General features: G+C 41.9%; 1 protein-coding gene across 10 annotated transcripts in view; it reads left to right on the top strand.

Annotated features, from left to right (window-relative positions):
- Positions 1-19,814, top strand: part of Bfar (bifunctional apoptosis regulator) — a 41,709-nt gene extending 21,895 nt beyond the window's left edge. For 4 of the 10 annotated variants that reach the window (XM_055597695.1, XM_055597691.1, XM_055597692.1 and 1 more), the window contains 4 exons: positions 2,558-2,702; positions 4,213-4,386; positions 6,539-6,741; positions 9,733-11,140. In XM_055597695.1, the coding sequence (XP_055453670.1) occupies positions 2,558-2,702; positions 4,213-4,386; positions 6,539-6,741; positions 9,733-9,925 (715 nt within the window). In that variant the 3' untranslated portion in view covers positions 9,926-11,140. Of the gene's footprint in view, positions 1-2,557; positions 2,703-4,212; positions 4,387-6,538; positions 6,742-7,120; positions 7,755-9,732; positions 11,141-12,800; positions 13,880-19,286 lie in introns of those variants that run through there. The other 6 variants (XM_055597694.1, XM_055597697.1, XM_055597699.1 and 3 more) reach the window with 6 other exon arrangements.
- The last annotated feature ends 2,428 nt before the right edge of the window (positions 19,815-22,242 follow it).

Raw genomic sequence — 22,242 nt, 5'->3', positions numbered from 1 at the left:
GAATGATTTCCTAACTCCCAAAAGAAAACTTCCCTTTACTGGTCCATTTTCACTCCCTTCTACCTTAGCAGATACCATTGCTCTTTATCCAAAATTTTATTTGCCTATGATTCTTGCATGTTAATGTTATCATACAATATGCAACCCTTTGTGTGTGGTTTTTCACTCAGCCTAACTTCAAAGTTCACACATGATGTAGCATGCATCCTTGTTTTATTCTGTGTCGGAAAAACTCCCTTGTATATGTAGCCCAGACTGTCCCTTCTTTACTTGATGGGCATTAGAGTTGATTCCATTTGTGGCTGTTTTAAAGAGTGCTGCTAAAATAATTCATGCACAAAGTTTTATGTAGATATGTATTCTGGAAACTCTTCTTGGAGAGGAATGGCCGCATCCCAGGGTCAGTCTATGCTTAGTTTTCAAAGACATTATTGAACTGTTTTCTACAGGGGCTGAACCATTTTATATCAGTGACATTTTAATTTCTGTTTTACTTCTCATTATGAAAGTAACTTTATTTTAAAAAGAATAACTGGGTGATAATGGCACACACCTTTAATATTAGGATTCAGGAGGCAGAGGCAGATGGATCTCTGAGTTTGAGGCCAGTCTGGCCTACAGAGTGAGGTCCAGGACAACCAGGGCTACACAGTAGCCCTGTGGTTTTTTTGAAACCCTGTCTCAAAAAAAAAAAAAGCAAAAAGTAGGACATTATGCCATTAAAAGAGCAACGACTTTATGTTGTTACTCTTCACAGAATATTACTGTTAATATTACAATAGACATAACTGAGCACAGTTGTCATTTCGGCACTTGGAAAATAGAGTTAGGAGGGTCAGAATTCAAGGTCAGTTGAACTCTGTCTGAAAAAAAATTTTTTTTATTAGACGTATTTCCCAAATCTGAAGGTGTTTTCTTGGCAGGATGTCGTTGTTTTAAAGAATGAAAATCCCAAATCATTCGATTTTATCATTGAACACCCAGAAGCCAGATGCTGGGGTGAAAACCTGCTAGCTCAGAGAAGCAGAGAAAGTAACCAGCTGACCTTCCTACTCAGCTTATGTCCCAAAGGAAAAGGCCAAAAGCTCAAGACCAAAAGCTTGCTAGTTCTGCTGACAGCCCAGGAGGAAAAAGCCAAAAGCTAAAAGCCAAAAAGTATTTTCTTCTTCTCTACAGTGTCTTAAATACCTTTCAACTCAAAGACCTTCCTTCCTGTTTGATCCCTACATCTGGTTACTTGCCCTGCCTCTTGACCTAGGGTTAACTTTATTAAATCCTGTGTACAGAAAGCTCTATGTGCTAGGGCTGAGCCACACCAGAATCACCTGTTTACAGTAAACAAAATTTTTGGATTAAAGGTGTATATTAGGGCTGAACCATACCAAACAAGAAATAGGTTTTCCAATGGGATCAAATATCCCACAACAGGTTGTCCTGCTGGGGATCACATAGGGCTTTGAATATGCCCGCTGCTCTCTCTGCCATCGAAGCCCTCCCCAGCCCTTGCTTTCTCTGTTTATGCAGTTAATAAATATGTTGTTGGGGTTGGTTTTGTTTGTTTGTTTTGAGACAGTGTTTCCCAGGCTGATCCTGGGTATTCAGTTCTTCCACCTTAGTCTCCCATGTGCTATAATTATAGGAATGAACTCAGTGTTTAAATTCCCTACCACTGAACTATATCCATCACTATACAAGGATGTTGTTAACAATGAGTTGTTATAGAAGTAGATTGAGTTTTTATTTGTTTTGGCTTTGCATTTTTTTTGTTTTGTTTTATATACTTTTATAGTAACTTTTAAATTCATTTATTAATGTGGATGTGGGTTTTGCCTTCGTTTATCTGCACCGTGATTACACCTGCCTCTTTCTGAGCTCAGAAGAGAATCTTCCGATCTCCTGGACCTGCAGTTACACAGTCATTACCCACCATATCAGTTTGGGAATTGAGTCAAGGCCCTCTGGAAGAGTAGCCAGCGCTCTTAGCTACTGAACCATCTCTCTAGCCCCTAAACTAAAAAGGGATTTATAACTTTTATTAAATTGAATAAGTATCCCACTACAACCACTGTTTCTTTTTTTTGAGATTGAGATCTCTATGGCCTCAGACTTAGCATCCTTCTGCCTCAGCCTTCCAGGTCACTAGTATTTCAGATGTACAATATTGAATCCAGCTGAAACCACTACTCTTAATGTAATAATGTTCGGATTGACTTCCTTCTGGTTTTCTCCTATACACACCCTTTTAAAAATTAATATAGGACAGTAAGAATCTGTAAATGACATTGGTGGCTTAAGAAAAATCTGAAGCCAGTTTTTGATCCATGATGCTACTCTGCAGAGCTAAGTAGATAATGACAATGATTTATGAAAATATTTCCCCCTGGAAATTGGCTGGTAGTAAACAAACTGTTCTTGGCAGTCATCAGCACCGCTGCATATTTTTAACATTCTACCTTACCAAGCAAGCATATGTTTGCATAGTAAGGCAGACCTCTGTGTGTAAGGCTTTCCTCCCATGTGTAATCTCAAAAGCCATTTCCACCCCTCACCTCTCCAGGTTGCTTTTGACATTGACAGAAGAAGAATTTTCCAGGGCACCGTACACCATAGAAAACAGTAGCCACAGAAGAGTCATTCTCATGGAACTGGAGCGTGTGAGAGCCCTGGGGGTGAAGCCACCGCAGAATCTTTGGGAGTACAAGGTAAACTCTTGGGTTGTAGGTTTTAATTGGAAAACAAACAGACCCATAAACAGAAAAGGTAGAAACAACTAGCAATCACCGTCCTGCCCACTGTTTAACTTAAGAAAACATTGTAGACATTGAAGGCACAAGTACTTCTCTCCAGAGGTACCACATTCCTGCAGTAGGGACTGCACAGGCCTCTCAGGCCTCTGCCCATAATCTCTGGAGGACAAATTGTTTCACAGGCAAAAGACAAGAAGCATACATAGTTTTCTACAAGTAGCTGCTTCTCCTTGGTGCTCCAGTTTATGCTTTTTCTATTTTATTTTTATTAATTACAGTTTATTCACTTTGTATCCCAGCTGTAGCCCTCTCCCAATCCCACCCTCTTTACCTCTTCTTCTCCTATGCCCCTTGCTTTTTCTCTTGATGTAATCCTTCATTGGATATTGTGACAAATGTGTAGATTTTCCTGTTGATGGACAATAGCAGCTTTTCTGCTTTCATTATTACTAATGGCACTCTAGACATTCTCCTCATTATTTAGCTCATAAATACAGGCACTTATTTACAGCATATGTAGAGGTGTGGAATTATTAGGTCACAAATAATACACAGCTTCATCTTACTATATTTGATAATGTGATCTTCATTGTAACTATGTCAGTTAATTTTACTTCACAAACAGAATGTAATGTATACTGTACTCAAGAGCAAGTATTAGGGCTAGAGAGATGGCTCAGAACTTTAGAGCACTATATACTCTTCCAGAGGTCCTGAGTTCAATTTTCAGCAACCATATGGTGGCTCACAACCATCTATAATGTGATCATCCCTCTTCTGGCATGCAGGTGAATATGCTGATAGAGCACTCATATATGTACATACAGAAAGACAAAGACAGACAGACAATTATTTGAAATATACAAACATGAATGTTGAAAGAGCCATTGTAAAGAAATATGAAACTACGTAACTCTTAAACTATAATGGAAAATATTGGCTTGTTGCTCAAGAGGTGCAAATGGAACAATCAAGTGGCTTTCGTCTATTTGATATAACTTGAAGGAGGGCACTCCTGTGTTTGTACCTTCTGAATTGAGTCATCACGGGGGGGGGGGTCACAGTTGTTTTGTTTTGTCTCTGTAGTCCAAGTTGACCTGGAATTCACTGTCCTTCTACCTCAGCCTCCTAAGTGCTGTGATTGCAGATATGCATCACCAAGACTGGATGAGAAAAAAAAAATTATTGAATGTAGTTAGTTATAGCAACACATTAGAAACAGCTTAAGGGAGCAGTAATGGTATATACCCTTAATCCCAGAGGCAGGTGTATCTCTGAATTGAGACCAGCCTGGTCTGCAGAGATTAGAGATGTGTTCAACCATGTGCAGCAAGACTAAAGCTTTTTACAGTATGCTCCATCAAATGGGCTCTATACCACACAGAAGACTGATGGCAAAGGTCATGGGACATTGAAGGAGAGCTGGCCACCATGTATGATCTGATGTTTGTCTTGTCCTCTGCAGGCTGTCAACCCAGGCAGGTCCCTATTCTTGCTATATGCCCTCAAGAGCTCACCAAGACTTGGCTTGCTATACCTGTACTTATTTGACTACACAGACTCCTTCCTACCCTTCATCCATACCATCTGCCCTCTGCAGGAAGACAGCTCTGGGGAGGACATCCTCACCAAGATTCTGGTAGGTCTATCTTAGTTCCTGGAAAAAAGTAATTCTACCATACCTCAGTGTTGTACAAAACTGGAGAGAGTACAATAGCCTTTGTGTGAGTTTTGCAGGGAGAGTTCCCTGCAGAAGGAAAAAAAGACTGGCCCTCTCATGGAAGCTAGCTTTTTTTTTCTGCACTATTCAGCCAGAGTGATGACCCTTTTACTCTTGAAATATTTTTTGAAAAAAAGCATTGCTTGGCTGGAGAGATGGCTCAGTGGTTAAGAGGCCTGTCTGTTCTTCCAAAGGACCTGCACCTACATGGCAGCTCCCAACTGTCTGTAACTCCAGTTCCAGAGGTCTAGCACCCTCACACCAATGCATGTAAAATAACATTAAATAAATTTAAAAGAAGAAGCAGCAGCAGAAGAAAAAGCAGCAGCAGCAGAAGAAGAAAGCATTGCTTTTGTTATAAAAGAAGTTATTGTAGGCCCAGACCACCCTACGAGACTAGATGTAGGGGCCTTCAAGTTTGGTAGGACCGCTAAAGGGTTAGTAGTTAGCCTTCTACAAAGCAGGGTTGGGATCTTCCTCCCAGTAGAGGGCCTCCCAGTAGAAAGCCATGGCCCAGGGTCTGACTACCAGCATTGGCCAGTTGTTTCTTCCGCGTCATGTGTCATTCCCCAAACCCTGTGGGACTCCTTTTACTGGGATGGCTTCTCTGATTTTAGTTGGTCATTTGAGAGTAATCTTTGTATGTTACTGGTGGTAATCCTTATAGTCTGTCTTTCTCAAAAAGTGACATTTATATAGGAATGATGATCTGTAATTCACACCTATGAATGCTAAAGCAAAATTTCTACGTCTCCAGAGGCCCTTTTAAATACTGTAGCCAAGGTTCTGTCTGCTGTGACTGCAGTATAAAATCTGCTTTACAGATTTAATCTAATTACCCAGATTCCAGCTAGACTGTGCACAGAAGCTCTAAAATGTTTGTATTTTCACAAGCACTAACCTGACCGTTCATCAAGCTAACTTTTTATCTGCTAATACCTAATTAAAAGTTTAAGTACACACTATCAAGAAATTACTTCTTAAGGTATATATTTAGGTCTGCTTTTCATTAACCCATCATGTCATCATTTTGCTATAGCTAAGATATTTAACTCTAACTCTAGACGTGTTTTGATCTTCCCGTGTAGACACAGAGGAATAGAACACAAATCCTAAATTTATTTCAACCTTATTATTTGTAACTCAGGCTTATTAAGATTTTTATCTCTGAGCTTCCACAACTTTACAATAAGCATCTCAGTTCAAACTTTTTGGCAACATTTATCTGTTTTGTTGTTTGTTTGTTTGTTTTTTGTTTGTTTGTTTTTGTTTTCTTTTTTTGTTTTTTTTGAGACAGGGTTTCTCTGTGTAGCTTTGACTGTCCTGGACTTTATAGACCAGGCTTGCCTCAAACTCACAGAGATCTGCCTGCTTCTGGCTCTGCTGCTGTGCACTGCCGCTCCCAGCTTGGCAACATTTATCTACATTTTTGACCTTTTTGTGTGTGTATGAATATGATATTGGTGTATATGTGTAGTATACACAACTGTGTACAGGTGCACGAACCTGTGCAGAGGCCCATGGAAGGTGATCTCTTCTATCAGCTCCCACTTTGCTCCTTTGAGAGAGAGTCTCTCTGAACCTGGAGCTCAAGTTTTTCAGCTAAGCTGGCAGCCAGGAAGCAAGCTCCAAAGATCCTCAAGTCACCACCTATCTCAGGGCTGGGGTTACAGGTATGTGAAGGACCATAACTGGGTTTTATGAAATATGGTAGATCCAAACTCCAGTCCTCGTGCCTAGACAGCATGCATCCTTAACCATTAAGCCATTTTTCTAGCCTCACCTTTATCTATTTTAAGATGAATTATTTCAAGGGAGATTGATAGATTAATATTCTATTTTAAGCCATGAACATGCTTTTAATCCAAGGGCTCTGAACTGAGGCAAGAAAAATGTGAGTTCAAGGCCAGCTAGAGCTATATAACGAGATGCTATTTGAAAATTGTTAGAGTAGGTGTGTGTGTATATATGTATGCACATGCACATGTGTGTGTACATAAATGTAAAGCTCACCCATCACCATTACTTGTGTATGTCAGTTCTGTGATTGGGTCTCTGTGTGTTCTTTAAGGACCTGAGGGAGCCCACATGGAGGCAGTGGAGAGAATTCCTTGTCAAGTACTCCTTTCTCCCATACCAGTTGATTGCGGAGTTTGCCTGGGACTGGCTGGAGATCCACTACTGGACATCACGCTTCCTTATTGTCAATGCCATGCTGCTGTCTGTTCTGGAGTTGTTCTCCTTTTGGAGGATCTGGTCAAGAAGTGAGCTGAAGTAAGTGCCTTTCTTTGGGAAGTGGTTGGAGCAACAGGGAGTGCTAAAGAAATACCAATGAAGAAGTTCCCCTTTAAAGTCTTTTTCAGACTTGGGGTGGTGGGGGTGATTCTGGGCTTATAAAGATGACTCAGCAATTCAAAGCAAGTGCTGCTCTTGTAGAGGACTAGAGTTCAATCCCTAGCACCCACTTCAGGCAGCCTACAATGGCCTGTAACTCTAGCCCCAGGGGAGGAAAGGATTTATTTCAGTTTACTGTTTGTAGTCTGTCATCAGGGAAGTCAGGACAGGAGCTGAAGCAGAGGCCATGGAAGAGTTCTGCTTACCCTGTTGTTCCCATTGACTTAATTCAGTTTGTTCTTTTGTTTTTTTGAGACAGGTTTTCTCTGTGCAGCTCTGGCTGTCCTGGACTTACTTTATAGGCCACGCTATCCTCAAACTCACAGAGATCTGCCTGCCTCTGTCTCCTGAGTGCTGGGATTGAGTGCCAATGTGCCCAGACTTTGCTTTCTTATACAACCCAGGACCACCTTCCCAGGAATGGCATGGCCTACAGTGTGCTAGACTCTCCAGCATCAATCATTAATAGAAAAAGAAAAAATGCCCGACAGGCCAAACTTTAAAAGATATTTTCTCAGTTGAAGTTCCCTCTTCTCCAGCTTGTACCAAGTTGACAGAAAAAGGGAGAAAAAAAAAAAAAAAAAAAAAACCAGCTAGCCAGCAGGGGCTCTTACTGTTTATTGCCTCAACCTGGTTACACTTCAGGCTTCTGAATAGCTGGAACTAAAGCAGGTACTAGTATACCTGGCTTTTTGTGATTGCTGGTTTTCTTTTGTTTAGTTTTTAGGTTTTTGTTTTTTTATATTTATTGATTTTGTTATATGCATGTGTAGTTATTATGTATGTGTGTGTGCGTGTGTGTATTTATTTTGTCCTGCTTTCTGTCTCTTTAGCCTAGAACTCATTGTGTAGACCAAGGTCTCAAAGGCGGGGATTAAAGAACTGCACCACCATGTCCAGTTCTTTCTTTGTGCTAATTGTTTAAGTGTGTGTGTGTGTGTGTGTGTGTGTTATGCATATGTAGCTCATAGCTGGTCTCAGACTTTACGAACCTGCCCTTTGTCTGCCAAGTGCTGTTTTTACAAGCATGTATTACCATGCCTGGCTTCCATATCTCACCCCTATTTAATAATAAGCCAGATAATATCTAGGAGGGCCAGTGTTTGAAGGATTTTAATAATTTAATAATCAAGGAAAAGCAGGTAGAGAAAAGAGCAATGTTGTAAAGGCCAGAGAGGTACCATGAGGAATTTTGTAGTGTTCTAAATCTGCTTTGCCAGCACTTGGGACAGTAAATGACTTATCTGGATTAATGTATGATGAGAGAATTGGGCTACCCAGTTTTCAAATAGATCTCTTAAGGGTTTTATTGCTGTCAAAAGATATCATGACCACAGACACTCTTATAAAGGACAGCATTTAATTGGGGCTGGCTTACAGTTTCAGAGGTTTAGTCCATTATCACTATAACAGGAAGCATGGCATCATACAAGCTGGCATAGTGCTAGAGAAAGAGCAGGCAGCAGAAGGAGACTGTATCACACTGAGCATAGCTTGATCATATAAGACCTCAAAGCCTGCCCCACAGTGACACACTTCCTCCATCAAGACCACACCTTCTAATAGTGCCACTTCCTATGGGCTACACATTCAAACATGTGAGTCTGTGGGGCAATACCTATTCAAACCACCACAGATCCAGAGACTCCTCAAGGCTGCCTTTCAGGACCACCGCCATCACAGGCTGACCTTCCCTATGCTACTCAGTTCATCTGAACTCTTCTTGCATCTCATGGCCTACTCCAGAGGTTGGCCTAACAGTGCCAGTACAGAGCAAGCACTACTTTTCCCATCACACTTGAAACAAAGCCTTTAGTCTGATTGGTCTAGCTTGAATCATGTGCCCACCCAGATATGTCACACTGCAGGACTGTGCTGGGCTTTCCATGGCCAAGCTCAAGGTATGAAGCATGTGTCTAATTCAGACCACATGGTAAAAATATAGGAAGGAGGGGCCAGAATGCTCACATTCCCCAGATAGACAAGGCAGGCACCTCCAAAGCAATTCAGACTGTTTAGGAAAACAGCTCCAAGCAGACAGGCCATCACATTTTCTCACTTTGGTGTCCAATCTCTCACAAGAGTTCTGGCCTTGTAAATAGTTGTAAGATTGACTCTCTTGCTTCCTTTCAGCAGACTCATTTATTCATTAGAAAATACGAATATCTGTGCTTGTGCTTTGTCCCTGCCTGCATTTCATCCCCAGTCCACATTTACAGGATATGGTGGCACATGCCTGAAGATCCCAGTCTTCAGGAGGCGAAGATGAGAAGAAGGTCAAGGTCATCCTTAGCTACATAGCAAATTTGAGGCCAGCTTGAGCTATATGAGACTTGGTCTCAGGGAAGAAAAAAAAAGTGTCATTGCCAGGCTATGGTAGCACATGACTGTAATTGGGAGGCAGAAACAGGTAGATCTCTGTGAGTTTGAGGCCAGCCTAGTCTAGAGTTCCAGGACAACCAGGGGTACATAGAGAAAACATGTGTTGAAAAAGCAAAACAAAACAAAACAAAATCTTCTGGGCACTGGTGGTGCACACTTTTAGTCCCAGCACTGGAGAGGCAGCTACAGGTGGATCTCTCCAGTCTGGTCTGTCCCAGTGAGTTCCGGGACAGCTAAGGCTACATCTGTCTTGAAAAACCAGAAAGAGGAGTAGGAGCCACAAAGCAGGTAGAATAGAGGCTGTGCCAGTGTGCTCAGAGAACGCCTTTAAAGGACAGGTGCTAGGAGCTAAGACTGATGAGGCAGAGGTGTTTTCCAAGTGTCGGAACAGGTGGTAGGGGCAGACTCTCAGTGCCCCACCATATTTAAGCCCATCCCCCACCATTCTTTCCTTCTTTGTTTTGTTTTGTTTTGTTTGTTTGTTTCCAGGACAGTGCCCCAGAGGATGTGGAGCCATTTTTGGAAAGTGTCGACGCAGGGGCTTTTCATGGCCATGTTCTGGCCACTTATTCCTCAGTTTGTCTGCAACTGTTTATTTTACTGGGCTCTGTACTTCAACCCAATTATTAACATTGATCTGGTGGTCAAGGAAGTCCGACAGCTGGAAACCCAAGTGTTATGATCATCAGCAAGGCCCCAAAAGAGCCTGTGAGTCTACCTGACATACAAGCTGTGGCAGTCAAAGAGGCAAGGGACTCATTTCTACCCCTGGTAAAGCAAGGTGCTGCTTCTGTGTGTCAAGGCTTCAGCCAGACTCCCTTTTCCTCTGTCTCTGGCACCATGGCAGCTGAGTGCTGCCCAGGTCAGGACTGTGTGGCCAACACCCAGCCACTCTTCTTACAGGGACTTGGGAGAGTCAGACTACTGTGGGTAACAGGAGTGAATGTCTTGCATATAATTCCAGGTGACATGACACCCATGTAGGTTGGGCATGGTAGGCAGAGGAATGTGGATTTTTGAGTTCAAGACCAGAGTAGTCTACAGAGTGAGTTTCAAAACAACCAGGACTACATAGAGAGACCCTATCTCCAAAAAACAAATAAACAAAGAAGGTCATCATGGTCAGTAGCCTTAACCTCACTGACTGACAGGCTCCCCAAGCCAGGATTGTTGGGGCCAGTCCCATGAGTCAAGTTTAGGAAAACAAGGATAGGTTTTTATCATAGGCATAGATAGTTACACATACAAAATAAAGAGAAAAACCTAGGATCCAATCACAGTTTCTCATTGAGTAGTTGGTCGGTTTCAGAGTAAACCCGAAGAAAGCGTCAAGCCAAGAGAGAATGATGGCTAGCTAGCTTGTTTCCTGTCGTGATCATTGGAAATTCAGTTCTTTCTGTGAGCAGGGGACTGAAAGGAATTTCCACTAATCTGAGCTGAGAGCACTGCTTGTGATATTGTTTTGAATAATTTAATCTGTACAATAAATCTAGTATGGTCTATTCAAAGAAACATTTTGTAAAATGCTCTCACACTTTATAATGAATAATCTTTATTGTCCTGTTCTGAAGTATAAAAGCAGGTATAATTATGCCAAGTGCTGCCATCATAAGTATGGAGTGAGCTGAAGATGACCTTTATTTCCTGCTAGTGTAGACACAGCAGGAATAGAGTGAGCTCATCAGCCTTGGCCCTGCTGAAACGATGGAACAAGCTTGCATCCAAAGTGTGTGTTTGTGTGTGTGTATGTAAATAAGTGTGTGTAAGAAAGAAAGAGAGGAAAGACTTAGTAATTCATTAACCCTTTGTATCTCTGAGTGAAGATTTCACTTAAACTTTGCATTTGAAAGTTTGGAAAATTACTTGAAATAAAATAAAAATTTTGATACAAGTAAAACCTCTGTAAAGAAATCTAATTGCTAAGGAAATACAAGAAAAACCTGCATTGCTCAATGTGTTATAACCTAGTCACGGTGAATTTCCAGTTCTTTGGCACATTGAGCCAGAATGCTGTTTAGAGATCTCTCCAGTAAGGGGAGAATGTTCTTCTTTCCCAGTTTTTTCATAGAACTCCAGGGCCACCTGTTTTTGTCTGATAAGACAGCAGCTCTGGGACTCGGGTCCATTGTAGTGTTTGTGCATTCCTGAATATAGCCCTGGAGATTCCTGCTTTTCTTTTCCATGAGGTGGTAGGGACTGGCTGACAAAGGTCATTGAACTGTAAGTGGCTGTCATAGGTTCAGGAGAACCCAGGATAGACTACAAGCCTCCCAATATCTCACCCCCACCTATGGCCTTCCATGCTGACCCCACCTGTACCAAAATCCTAACTCAAAGAGGTATTCTGGGAAAAAGAGATTTGGCATAGAGGAGCCAGATGGGCTGTCGCTCTACCTTCCATTAGAGTGGGCATGCTCAGACCCAGGCCCACAGACTACCCTTCCAGGGAGGCTTGGGGCACAAAATGGAGATGTCCACATAAATGTTTAGACCTGAAAAATGGCACCTTTCTAGATCTGAGCCTCATATAACCCAGGCTCGCCACAAACCAGCTATACAGCCCAAGGTGATTTTAAGCTTCTAGTCCTCGGGTCTCTAGAATTCTGGAATTAGAGGTGTGTGCAACTACACACAGTTTTATGTGGTGCTAGGGCTTGAACTCTGTGCTTTGTGTAAGAAGGGCAAACACTAATTCAGCAACATCCCGGAGCTCAAAGGGGGATTTCTTTACACAGATCATAAGAAAGGGTTGACAGAAATCGGAAATGGCAAAAGTTGGTAGTGCTAGAGATGAAACCCAGAGCCTCGTTCATGGTAGGCAAATGTTCTGCCACTGAGCCACATCCCCAGGTCCAACTACTTTTCAAGAGGCAATTTCCCAGATTTTTAACATCAGTGATAGAAAAGGCTGAGAATGGTGCGACACAGCGCAACCGCATCTTCTAAAACTAGAAGACCACAGTGCACATACATGTTGGCAGTATTTTGCATTACTGAAATTTGAATCATTATAGTATTTATTTGGAGATTAATTAATTAACTAATTAATTTGTTTGGTTTTGTTTTTTGAGTCAGGGTTTCTCTGTGTAGCCTTGGCTGTCCTAGAGTCACTTTGTAGATCAGGCTGGCCTCAAACTCACAGAGATCTGTCTGCATCTGCCTCTCCAAGACTGGGATTACAATCTTGTATGTGCCCAGCTTATATTTATTTTTATCTTCTATGCATGAATATTTTGCCTGTATGTATGTGTGTGTACCACATGTGCCTCATGTATACAGAGGCCAGAAAGAGGTCATTGTGTTCCCTGGGACTGGAGTTGCAGATGGTTACAAGCTGCTTTGTGGGTGCTGGAAGCTGAATTTGGGTCCTCTGTAAGAGCAGCAGGGCTCTTTAAACACTAAACAATTTCTTCAGCCTAATTCTTCATTATGTTATTTAATGGTTTGGGCTTTTGTTTTGTTTTGGTTCAGGTTTTTGCTCTTTTTTTTTTGAGACTATATTAGTCAAGGTTCTCTAGAATAACAGAACTTATAGAATTTATTAAAATGATTTGCAGGCTGCAGTCCAACGAATCCAACAACAGCTAGCTGTGAACAGTAAGTCCAAGAACGCAGTAGTTGTTCAGTCCAGCCAGATGTGCTGAATATCTGAGCTGGTCTTCAGGATACCCTGGAATCTGAAGAAGCTGGCTCTAATGCCAGTGAAAAATGGACTTGCTAGCAAGGGGAGGATGAGCAGGCATAGAGCAAAGCTTCCTTCTTCCATGTCCTTATATAGGCTTCCAGCAGAAGGTGTGGGCCGGATTAAAGGTGTGCCTTCCCATCTCAAGATCCCAATTAAAGTTAGAAGTGGACCTACCTGCTTTATATTAAGCAGAGTTTCTCACAGGTGTCTTCTCCAGTTTTGAATTTTAGTTAAGTCCAGGTGACAACCAAGAATAGCCACTGAGTCCATGTTTTGTCAAACTTTTGTCAGACAATTATAAGCCAGGTATGGTGGCACACACCTGTGAGCTGAGCACTCTGGGAGGCAGAGGCAGAAGGATCTCTTGAGTTCGAGGCCAGCCTGGTCTACAACGTGAGTCCAGGACAGCTAAGGCTACATGGAGAAACCCTGTCTCAAAAATACACACAAAAGAAGGCGCACAATTATATTTTCTTATGTCATGATTAATTTCCAAATGAAAAAATTATTCCACATATAACTACAAACATTTAACCAGGTCACAACACTTAACATAACTATCATGCATACAACCATGAACACATTATAAATTTAGAATAGGTGACAATGTCCCTTGAGGGACATTCTTCTACTATCTCAAACGTAATTATGATAACCATTGATATTCTCTTAATTGATGCTATATCACATGATAAAAAATTTGACAAACACTCATGTCAACTATAATCCTTATTTCTGTAACTGGTCACATGGCCTTAGATGTTATTATTTTAGTTTTTGTTTTTTCTAGACAGGGTTTCTCTGTGTAGCCCTGGCTGTCCTAGAACTAGTTCTGTAAACCAGGCTGCCCACCCTTCTCCCCCTTGATCTATGCAATATATCTTCCTCTTGAGGATGTGGTCAGATCCCAAAGTGGGAGCCTCCCTGAGCTCAGAAAATAAAGCTTTTCTTTTAAGCTTCTGTATCTGGAGTGAGTTGTTTTGTTTTTTGTTTTTTTTGTTTTGTTTTGTTTTGTTTGTTTTCACCCTGAACCCTACAGTCACTAGTGATAGTGATTGGAACTATTTCCTTTTCCACCCCTTGATTCCTAGACTTGTGGGTCTTGGCTATGGGAGAAATCACACCATATACTGGACACTGACTCAAAGAATATACCATTTAATGGAGAGCCCTGTCCCAGCCCTCCATGCTGCTGACACCTAGTTCACACTATAATTGTGTCTTCCAAAGGCCATTCCATCTTTCTATCAGGCCATCTGCTTCAGGATAGTGGGGAACATGGTAAGACCAATAGGTTTTAAGATTGTGGGCCTGATGTCAACACTCCTCTGGCTGTGAAGTGAGTTCCTTGGTCAGAGGCAATACTGCATGGAATACCATGACAAAGATTAAGACATTCTCTAAGTCCATGGGTAGTTTTGGAAGAAGTGTTATGTGCAGTAAGGGCAAATCCATACCCAGAATAAGCATCTACTCTAATAAGGAAAAAGCATTGTCCTTTCCATAGAGGAAGTGGTCCAGTGTAGTCAACCTCCCACCAGGTGGCTGGCTGGTCACCCTGGAGAATGTTGGCATATATGGGATCTGGCACTCAACAGCAGTGGTAGCCAGGTCAGCCATGTATAACCTTGATCCCTGACACCATGGCCACTTTGTTCATGGACCCATTGGGCAATGACAGGAATGGATGGAGAAAGAGGCTACAGAATGGGTTCATCCTGGCTATTTGATTATTGAACTCCTCAGCCGACGTCACCTTTTGATGAGCATTTACATGTGACACAATATCTTCACATGCTTTGGAGAGATTATCCTCATATTTCTTCTTCAGGGGTCTTTCTCATCATCATGCTCTTTCTAAGTTCCTGAACATCCAGCCAGACCATGTATACAGCCTGAATTTCTTCCCACTGAAGATTTTCCTTCACTGTGTCTTCAAGGTGGTCCCAGAAAGGAGTTGTAATGCTGCAGCTGTCCATTTCTGGGTGGTGCTTGCATAACATGCAGAATCTTCAGTAAACCAGGCCTTAATTTTCTCTTCCTCAGCCAGGCATACCCCATGAGGCTCCAAACAGCATCCATATTTGCCACCGATGCCTTAAGTACTGTCAGGTCTGTTGGATCATGTGGTCCAAGGGTAGAGCAGCCTGCACAGTAGCCTGGAGCTGTTGAAGAGCCGCCCTCTGTTTCTTGCCCCACACAAAGCTAGCAGCTTTCTAAGTCACTTGTTAAATGAGCAGGAGTAACACCTGAGTGGGGAACGTGCTATCTCTAGAATACAAATAGGCACACTAAAGTATGTACTTCTTTCTTGGTGGTTGGTATAGTCCAAGAATAGCTGCACAAAGTATCACTTGCTGCTCTCAGTTAGATTTTGATGGTTTATTGAGCACTTATTCTAGGCTGATCACGATCAGGGCCACAGAAAGTTACTGTTTCTTAGGTGAAGGAAAAGTTATTGTGTGCGGCCCCTCCCACCACTAATAGGGCCTGCTCTTTGTAACAAAGCTGAGAACATTTTGTATTCAGTCTCCATTTTGTTTATAAGTTAAATTAAGTTCAAAACGTTAAACTCTGCTTCCTAGAGGGAGTTATTAATAGCTGACATGAAGAAACCCTTCCAAAAGGTCAAGTTAACCTCCTATCTTCCTATGACTCCTGTGTCATTACTCGTGTTCTGTTATCTCCACACTTGGATGCACCCTAGAAGACCCTAACCCCCACCTCACTTGCCTCGCTGGGGGCCAGTAAGCTGAAAGGTCAGCTAATAATAGTTTTTTTGGCTAGCCAAGATGTAACCCTGCCCTCCCCTTGCCTTCTAGTTTTCTTATAAAAAGCCTGCTGTGAGTCCTTTCTGTTAATCTGTTCCAGTAAGGCCCACATCTGGCACAGCAGCTACAATCGGAGTCACTACCTGATGATTTTTTTTTTTTTTCGAGACGGTTTCTCTGTGTAGCCTTGATTATACTGGAACTTACTCTGTAGATCACTCTGGCCTTAAACTCACAAAGATCCACCTGCCTCTGCCTCCCAAGTGCTGAATTTAAAGGTGTGTGCCACCACAGCCAGCTCTGGTTGAATTTTTCAATAGTCAACTGTCATTCTTCTTGATCTATCCTCTCCACTAGCCAGATAAGAGTTAAAGAGAGATCTGGTGGCAACCACCAGACCCTGCATCTTTCAACTCCTGATGATGGTACTAATTTTTGTAATTTTTTTTTGTATATTTGTTTGTTTTTCAAGACAGTTTCTCTCTGTAACAGCCCTGGTTGTCCTAGAACTCAATTTGTAGACCAGGCTGGTCTCGAACTCACAGAGATCCACTTGCCTTTGCCTCAGGTGCTGGGATTAAATGTGTTTGCTGCCACACCTGGCTTCTTTTTTTAATTATTTCCATACTGGCATTGATTCGCTACTTTCCCTCATAGAGGAAATTTCAATGGCTTCCATTTGTCCTTTCCAACCATAAAAGCCATCACTCCAAAAGTCAGGAAGGCAATGTGCGAATTCTGCCAAATTCTAAGTATATTTTTACCAGTTATACATCCTGGGACTGGGGAAATAACAACAGGATGAGTTCGGGGACCCCCTGAACCTACGATGAGTGAAATTTTAGCCATAACTCCCTAATCACATGATGTGCATAAGCCCCTACTTTAACTGGAGGGCTACAATGTTTCTTAAGACCTGGAATCAGTGTTCAGAACCAGCATCCAACAGTCCCCCAAAAGTCTGATTGTTTCTTTTCCTCCATTGTACAGATATCCTTGTAAAAGACTGTAGGTCCCTCTGGGGAAGGATTGGAGAAAGACTTAACAGTAGAACTTTTAAATATTGTATCAAAGTCCTTCCTCAAGGGAACCTGGTTATCCTTTCACTCAAGGGCTTCTGGGTCTGCAAAATGGCTCAAGTCTGAAAATTGATTTATAGGCCAAGAATCCCTTTTGTCATGGTCCAATTTCATCTTTCATTTGTTTGAGAACTTTTCTGCTTATACACATCAAACAAGAATTCATTAGACTTCTTATCTGTTTCATGCCTGGAAAAAGGTCCATATGAATCATCCCGCCATTATATTCACTTTGCTTGTGCTGACCATTATCAGTCAGGCCATTATGGACATTACTTTGTCTATGCTGCCCATTATAACTACAATCACCTTGCTTTTGGTGATTCAGTGCTGCCACTTGGCCCCTGCTAAGTCAGGGCCCAATTAAACTTACTGCATTTATGGGCTGGAGAGATGGCTGAAGAGCATTGGCTGTTCTTCCAAAGGTCCTGAGCAACCACATGGTAGCTCATAACCATCTATAGTGAGATCTGGTACCCTCTTCTGGTACACAGGCACATACGTAGGCAGAATGCTGTATAAAAATAAATAAATAGATCTTTAAAAAAAAAAAACTTACTGCATTTAATTTATCCAACTGAGTATCAGCATCTCCAACCCTAAGGTCTGGCGCAAGGAAAAGGGTTATGACAAAGCCCTTCAAATGTATTGGTGCCCCTCTCACTATTTTGTGTCTTATAGGATTAATGAAGGGCATGTCTTTTGGGCCTTCCCCTTGTGGGGGTGTTATAGTCCAAGAATCAGACACTGATCTCAGTCAGATATTGATGGTTTACTGAATGCACACCCCAAAACTGATCATGATCAGGGATATAGCCCAGCCTCAGGAGCTGAACTGTGATGCTGGTCTGCACCTAAGGCAGGCTTTTTATAAGAAAAACCGCAACCAAGTAACCATCAGGTAATCAAGTTAGGAAGCAAGGTGGGGGCGGGGGGGCCAACAGTACATCATTTTGACTAGCTAGACAAAGCATTGCATTCCTTTTTTGAGACAGGGTCTCTTTGTATAGTCTTGGCTGTCCTGGAACTCTGTAGACCAGGCTGGCCTCGAACTCACAGAGATCCACCTGCCTCTGACTCCCAAATGCTGGGATTAAAGGCATGCCCCACCAGACCCAGCCCAACAAAACAGTTCTAACTGACTTTTAATTTGATTTGGTCCTGCAAACTTTTTAGAATGTCAAGGTAAAAGGTGACAAAGTATGAGTACTGAAACCATGGAATCATAAAAGATATGAGGGTGATTTGACCTTATAGAAGGATTTATGACATTTGGCAGGCAGGAACTGAGAACTTGAACTTAATTTCACCTTATGATTTAAGATGGAGACTAAAAAAAGAAATGGTTACAGTTATGTCAGAAGGAGCAGACTATACCAGGAATTAAGTTTTACACAGCATATCCACTCTAGCATTGCAGTTTCCCTGAGCTTTGAAATCCCTTCATCAACACTAAACCAAGGGATAACCAATTTCTTTTCTTTAGGCCATCTCTTGACAAATATTTCAACCAACCATTCAAACTTTTGACATCTTTAAAAAATTTTATTTTAACAGACATATTTCTGTTGTTTTAAAACAATGATGAAAATCCCAACCATTCTTTCATACCAATATAGACTCAGTCAGATGCTAGAGTGAAAACCTGCTAACTCAGAGAGGCAGAGAAGGTAACAAGCTAATCCATTGTGGCGTCCTCCTTCCAGATGACAGGAAGAGAGGAGGAAGGAGGATTCCACAATGGGTTAGCATGGAGAAACAAACCACATGGGCCAAGAGGAAGGACTCCAAAAATAACATGAAGAGACCCAGATGAAGAATACAAGCAAATACCATGGGATTATGGATGGAAGGTAGACCAGATGAGGAGGATTAAGGTAGATGATGACATTGGATAGGGGCTGGGAGATGGATGGTAAGGTTATTGAGCCAGCTTAGGTGAAATATCTGCCCTGCTCAAGGTAAATAAGGCAAGTATAAAATCTAACAGGTATCTGTGCCTTATTATTTGTGATAGTGGGTTAACTAATACCACAGTGATAATCCTAGGGCTAATAATATATAGCACAACACTTTTTAAAAATTTACAATAACCTGTTTCACTTTATTTTTCTTGTGTGAAAACCACAATGTGGTAGCCATAGATGGAGCCTGGGTTCTGAACAGAGACTCTGGTGTGGGTTTTCACAAGATAATCAGTGAATTCCTGATAAGAAGGAGACTTGGTGAACACAGTTTCTTTCCAGAGTTCAGGGGTCAGGTAGCTGTAGATCTTGAACATGGCATCAAAGGTGGCCTTGGCAAACTTGCCCAGAGTGGCAGCACAGACCCTGGCTAATGTGCGTCAGTGATCTATAGAGGCCATCATCAGTGGCTCTTTGGGCACAGGGGCAGAGACTACAGCAGTACCTCTTGGGACAGGGTGAAACTCACCAAAACAGAGCCACAGCAACCTGTCACCTTGCATTTCAGAACAGTGTGGGCTTAACAATCTTGTTCCCCCAATAGGCTCTCCATCATCTGCACAGGGAAGATGGAAAGCTTTGCCAAGATGATGGCCTCTCGGATGGCAGTGACTACCTACTTGGAGCACTTAACACCAAGACTAAAGTGACCATTGTAGTCTCCAAAGTGACAAAAGCCTTGAACCTGGTCCCCTGGCCAGCCTGCGTCTGCTTCTTCACTGGTATGATCTTGAGAAGCTCATCCTTTAGGGATGCGCTCAGGAAGAAGTCAATAATCTTGACTCCTTAGTGGGCAGAGAGAACAGGTAGATCTCCAAAGGCTTGAACTTCATGTCTGTAAGCAGGCGGCCCAGCTTGGTGACAGATTTACTCCTTGTCTTCGGGTTTACCTGCACAAGCCCCGAGGCCTTGACCATAGCCACAGCCAGAACCTCAGCCCCTAAGTCGCTGCCAAATCCTCCACCTCCTGGATAGCTTTTTTTTGTTGTTGTTTTTAAACTGTGCAAACTTCTATATTACACCTAGAATCTCCACTCTGTCGAACCAGATCAATAAACTTGGCTTGATCCAATTTTTTGTTCTGTCCACCATTATCTTGCGCCCTTAAAATCCATTCCCACACATATTCCCCAGACTTCCACTTGAATGAATTAGCAAACTCATTAAGCTCTTTGGTACCACCTCATGGACTACACTTTCTACCTCCCATCTAGAAGCCTGCTTTGCCCTGAGTTTGGATATAGGTCTAGAGGCAACAGCTGGTGGGCCATGAAGGACATCAGGATTGTGTTGGCTGACATCTCTGTCCGTGAGTCACTGCTGGCTTAGCAGATGATTAATTTCCTCAGTATTTCAGAGGGTAGGGAAATACAGCTTCTTCTGACGATGGAGAGACTATTTTTTGTTTGTTTGTTTTTGTAGACCAGGCTGGCCTCACACTCAGAGATCTGCCTGCCTCTGCCTCCTGAGCGCTGGGATTAAAAGCAGGCGCCACCGTACCTGGCTGAGACTTTTTTTTTTTTAAGTTAAGACAATCCCTTGTGAATTTGAGGGTTCTAGTTTCTCATTTCCAATAGGGTCCTTCTGCACATCCCCATTCCAAGTTAAAGAATCCCCTTTCTTTCTTTCTTTCTTTCTTTCTTTCTTTCTTTCTTTCTTTCTTTCTTTCTTTCTTTCTTTCTTTCTTAATTTCTTTCTTTCTTAATTTCTTTCTTTCTTTCTTTCTTTCTTTCTTTCTTTTTTTTTTTTTTTTTTTAGCAATTAATGCCCTTTGTTTGTTTCAAGCCAGGATTTCTCTGTGTAGCGTTGGCTGTTCTAAAACTCAGTCTCTAGACCAGGGCTGGGTTTGAACTCACAAAGATATATTTGCCTCTGCCCTCCAAGTACAGGGATTAAAGACATGGACCACCACTACCCAGCTAATGCCCTTACTTTAACCACTGACACCCTCTGAAGCTGGGACTTAGAAATTTTTTACTGTAATTCAACCAACCCTATAATGAGGGCTTCAATTTAATTGACTGCAACTTGAGCTCTGTGGCTGCTGGAGAGAAGATTCTTTTCCAGGGCACACTTAAACTTTTAGTGTTTATATGCATGCAGAGCCAGGCAGTTTTATCACTGAGTTTATTGTTGACCTTCACTGTATCTGAGATGCTAGAAGTTGGCTAATTTTATCACAGAACTCATCCCCATCCTTTGTCAGTTTATTCTAAGATGCTAGGAGCAACCCGTCTCATCATTTTATTTATTTTCCCTCAAACTCTCAAAAGTTTCATATACAGGGACACCAAATCCTGTGCCACTCACAATTGGTGAATCTGGATAATCAAGTACATTTATCTCCTTAAGTTTGTAATATAGTTCACACCATCGGCTTCAATAACTGAAGAGGCTTCAGTAGCTGTAGATGTTGGTGAATTAAAGTCTATTGCAGATACTTTTAAAGAATAACTTATTTAATTTTATTTTATGTGCATTAGTGTGAAGGTGTTAGATTCCTTGAAATTAGTATTACAGACAGTTGAGCTGTCATGTGGGTGCTCAGAATCGAACATGGGTCCTTTGGAAGAGTAGGCAGTACTCTTAACCACTGAGCCATCTTTCCAGCCCCCCAGATACTTTTTTGTATAAATTATTTTAGTTATTTTTTTAAAAGATTCATTTAGTATGTATAGTGTTTTGACTGCATGTACACCTGCACCCTAGAAGAGGGCACCAGATCTCATTACTTGTGGTTGGGAATCACTCAATGTATGAGTGCTCTATCTTGCATGTATGCCTACACACCAGAAGAGGGCATCAGACTCCAATATAGATGGTTGTGAGTCACCATGTGGTTGCTGGGAATTGAACCCAGGACCTCTGGAAGAGCAGAGCCATCTCCTCAGCCTTATTCCAAATACTTAAAAATTTCATCCTTAGGCTGGAGAGATGGCTTAGCGGTTAAGGGCACTGTCTGTTCTTCCAGAGGTCCTGAGTTCAATTCCCAGGAACCATATGGTGGCTCATAACCATCTATAGTAAGAGCTGATGTCCTCTTCTGGACTGCAGGCACACATGCAGGCAAAACAATGTGTACAAAATAAATAAATAAATCCTAAATAAGTAAATAAATGACTTCACTTAAAAAAAAATTCATCCGTATACTTCTTTTGTTCTAGAACCACTTCTTGGACCAAAATCTGTACTAGTCAGGGTTTTCTTAAGTTAAGGACTCTCTCTATAGAAGGGGGATTTAGTAGAATGACTTTTAGGCTACGGTTCAGCTAATCTGACAATGACTGCCTATGTATGGAAAGTCCAAGAATCCAGTAGTTGTTCAGTCTGGCCAGTCTCAGCTGATCTTCAGTGTATACCCAAATCCCAGAGAAGCAGGCTCTAGCCAGTGAGCTTGCTGCCTAGAGCGGGGGCAAGCCGGTAAAGGCTAACATTTCCTTCTTCCATCCCAAAGCCTTAGCATGTTTTCTCTTTAAAAATATCTTTTTTTTTTTTAATTG

Source organism: Psammomys obesus, unplaced genomic scaffold, assembly GCF_907164565.1.
Source record: "Psammomys obesus unplaced genomic scaffold, mPsaObe1.curated_primary_1811, whole genome shotgun sequence".
Classification (NCBI taxonomy): Eukaryota; Metazoa; Chordata; class Mammalia; order Rodentia; family Muridae; genus Psammomys; species Psammomys obesus.
This window is presented reverse-complemented; position numbering and strand designations above follow the sequence as displayed.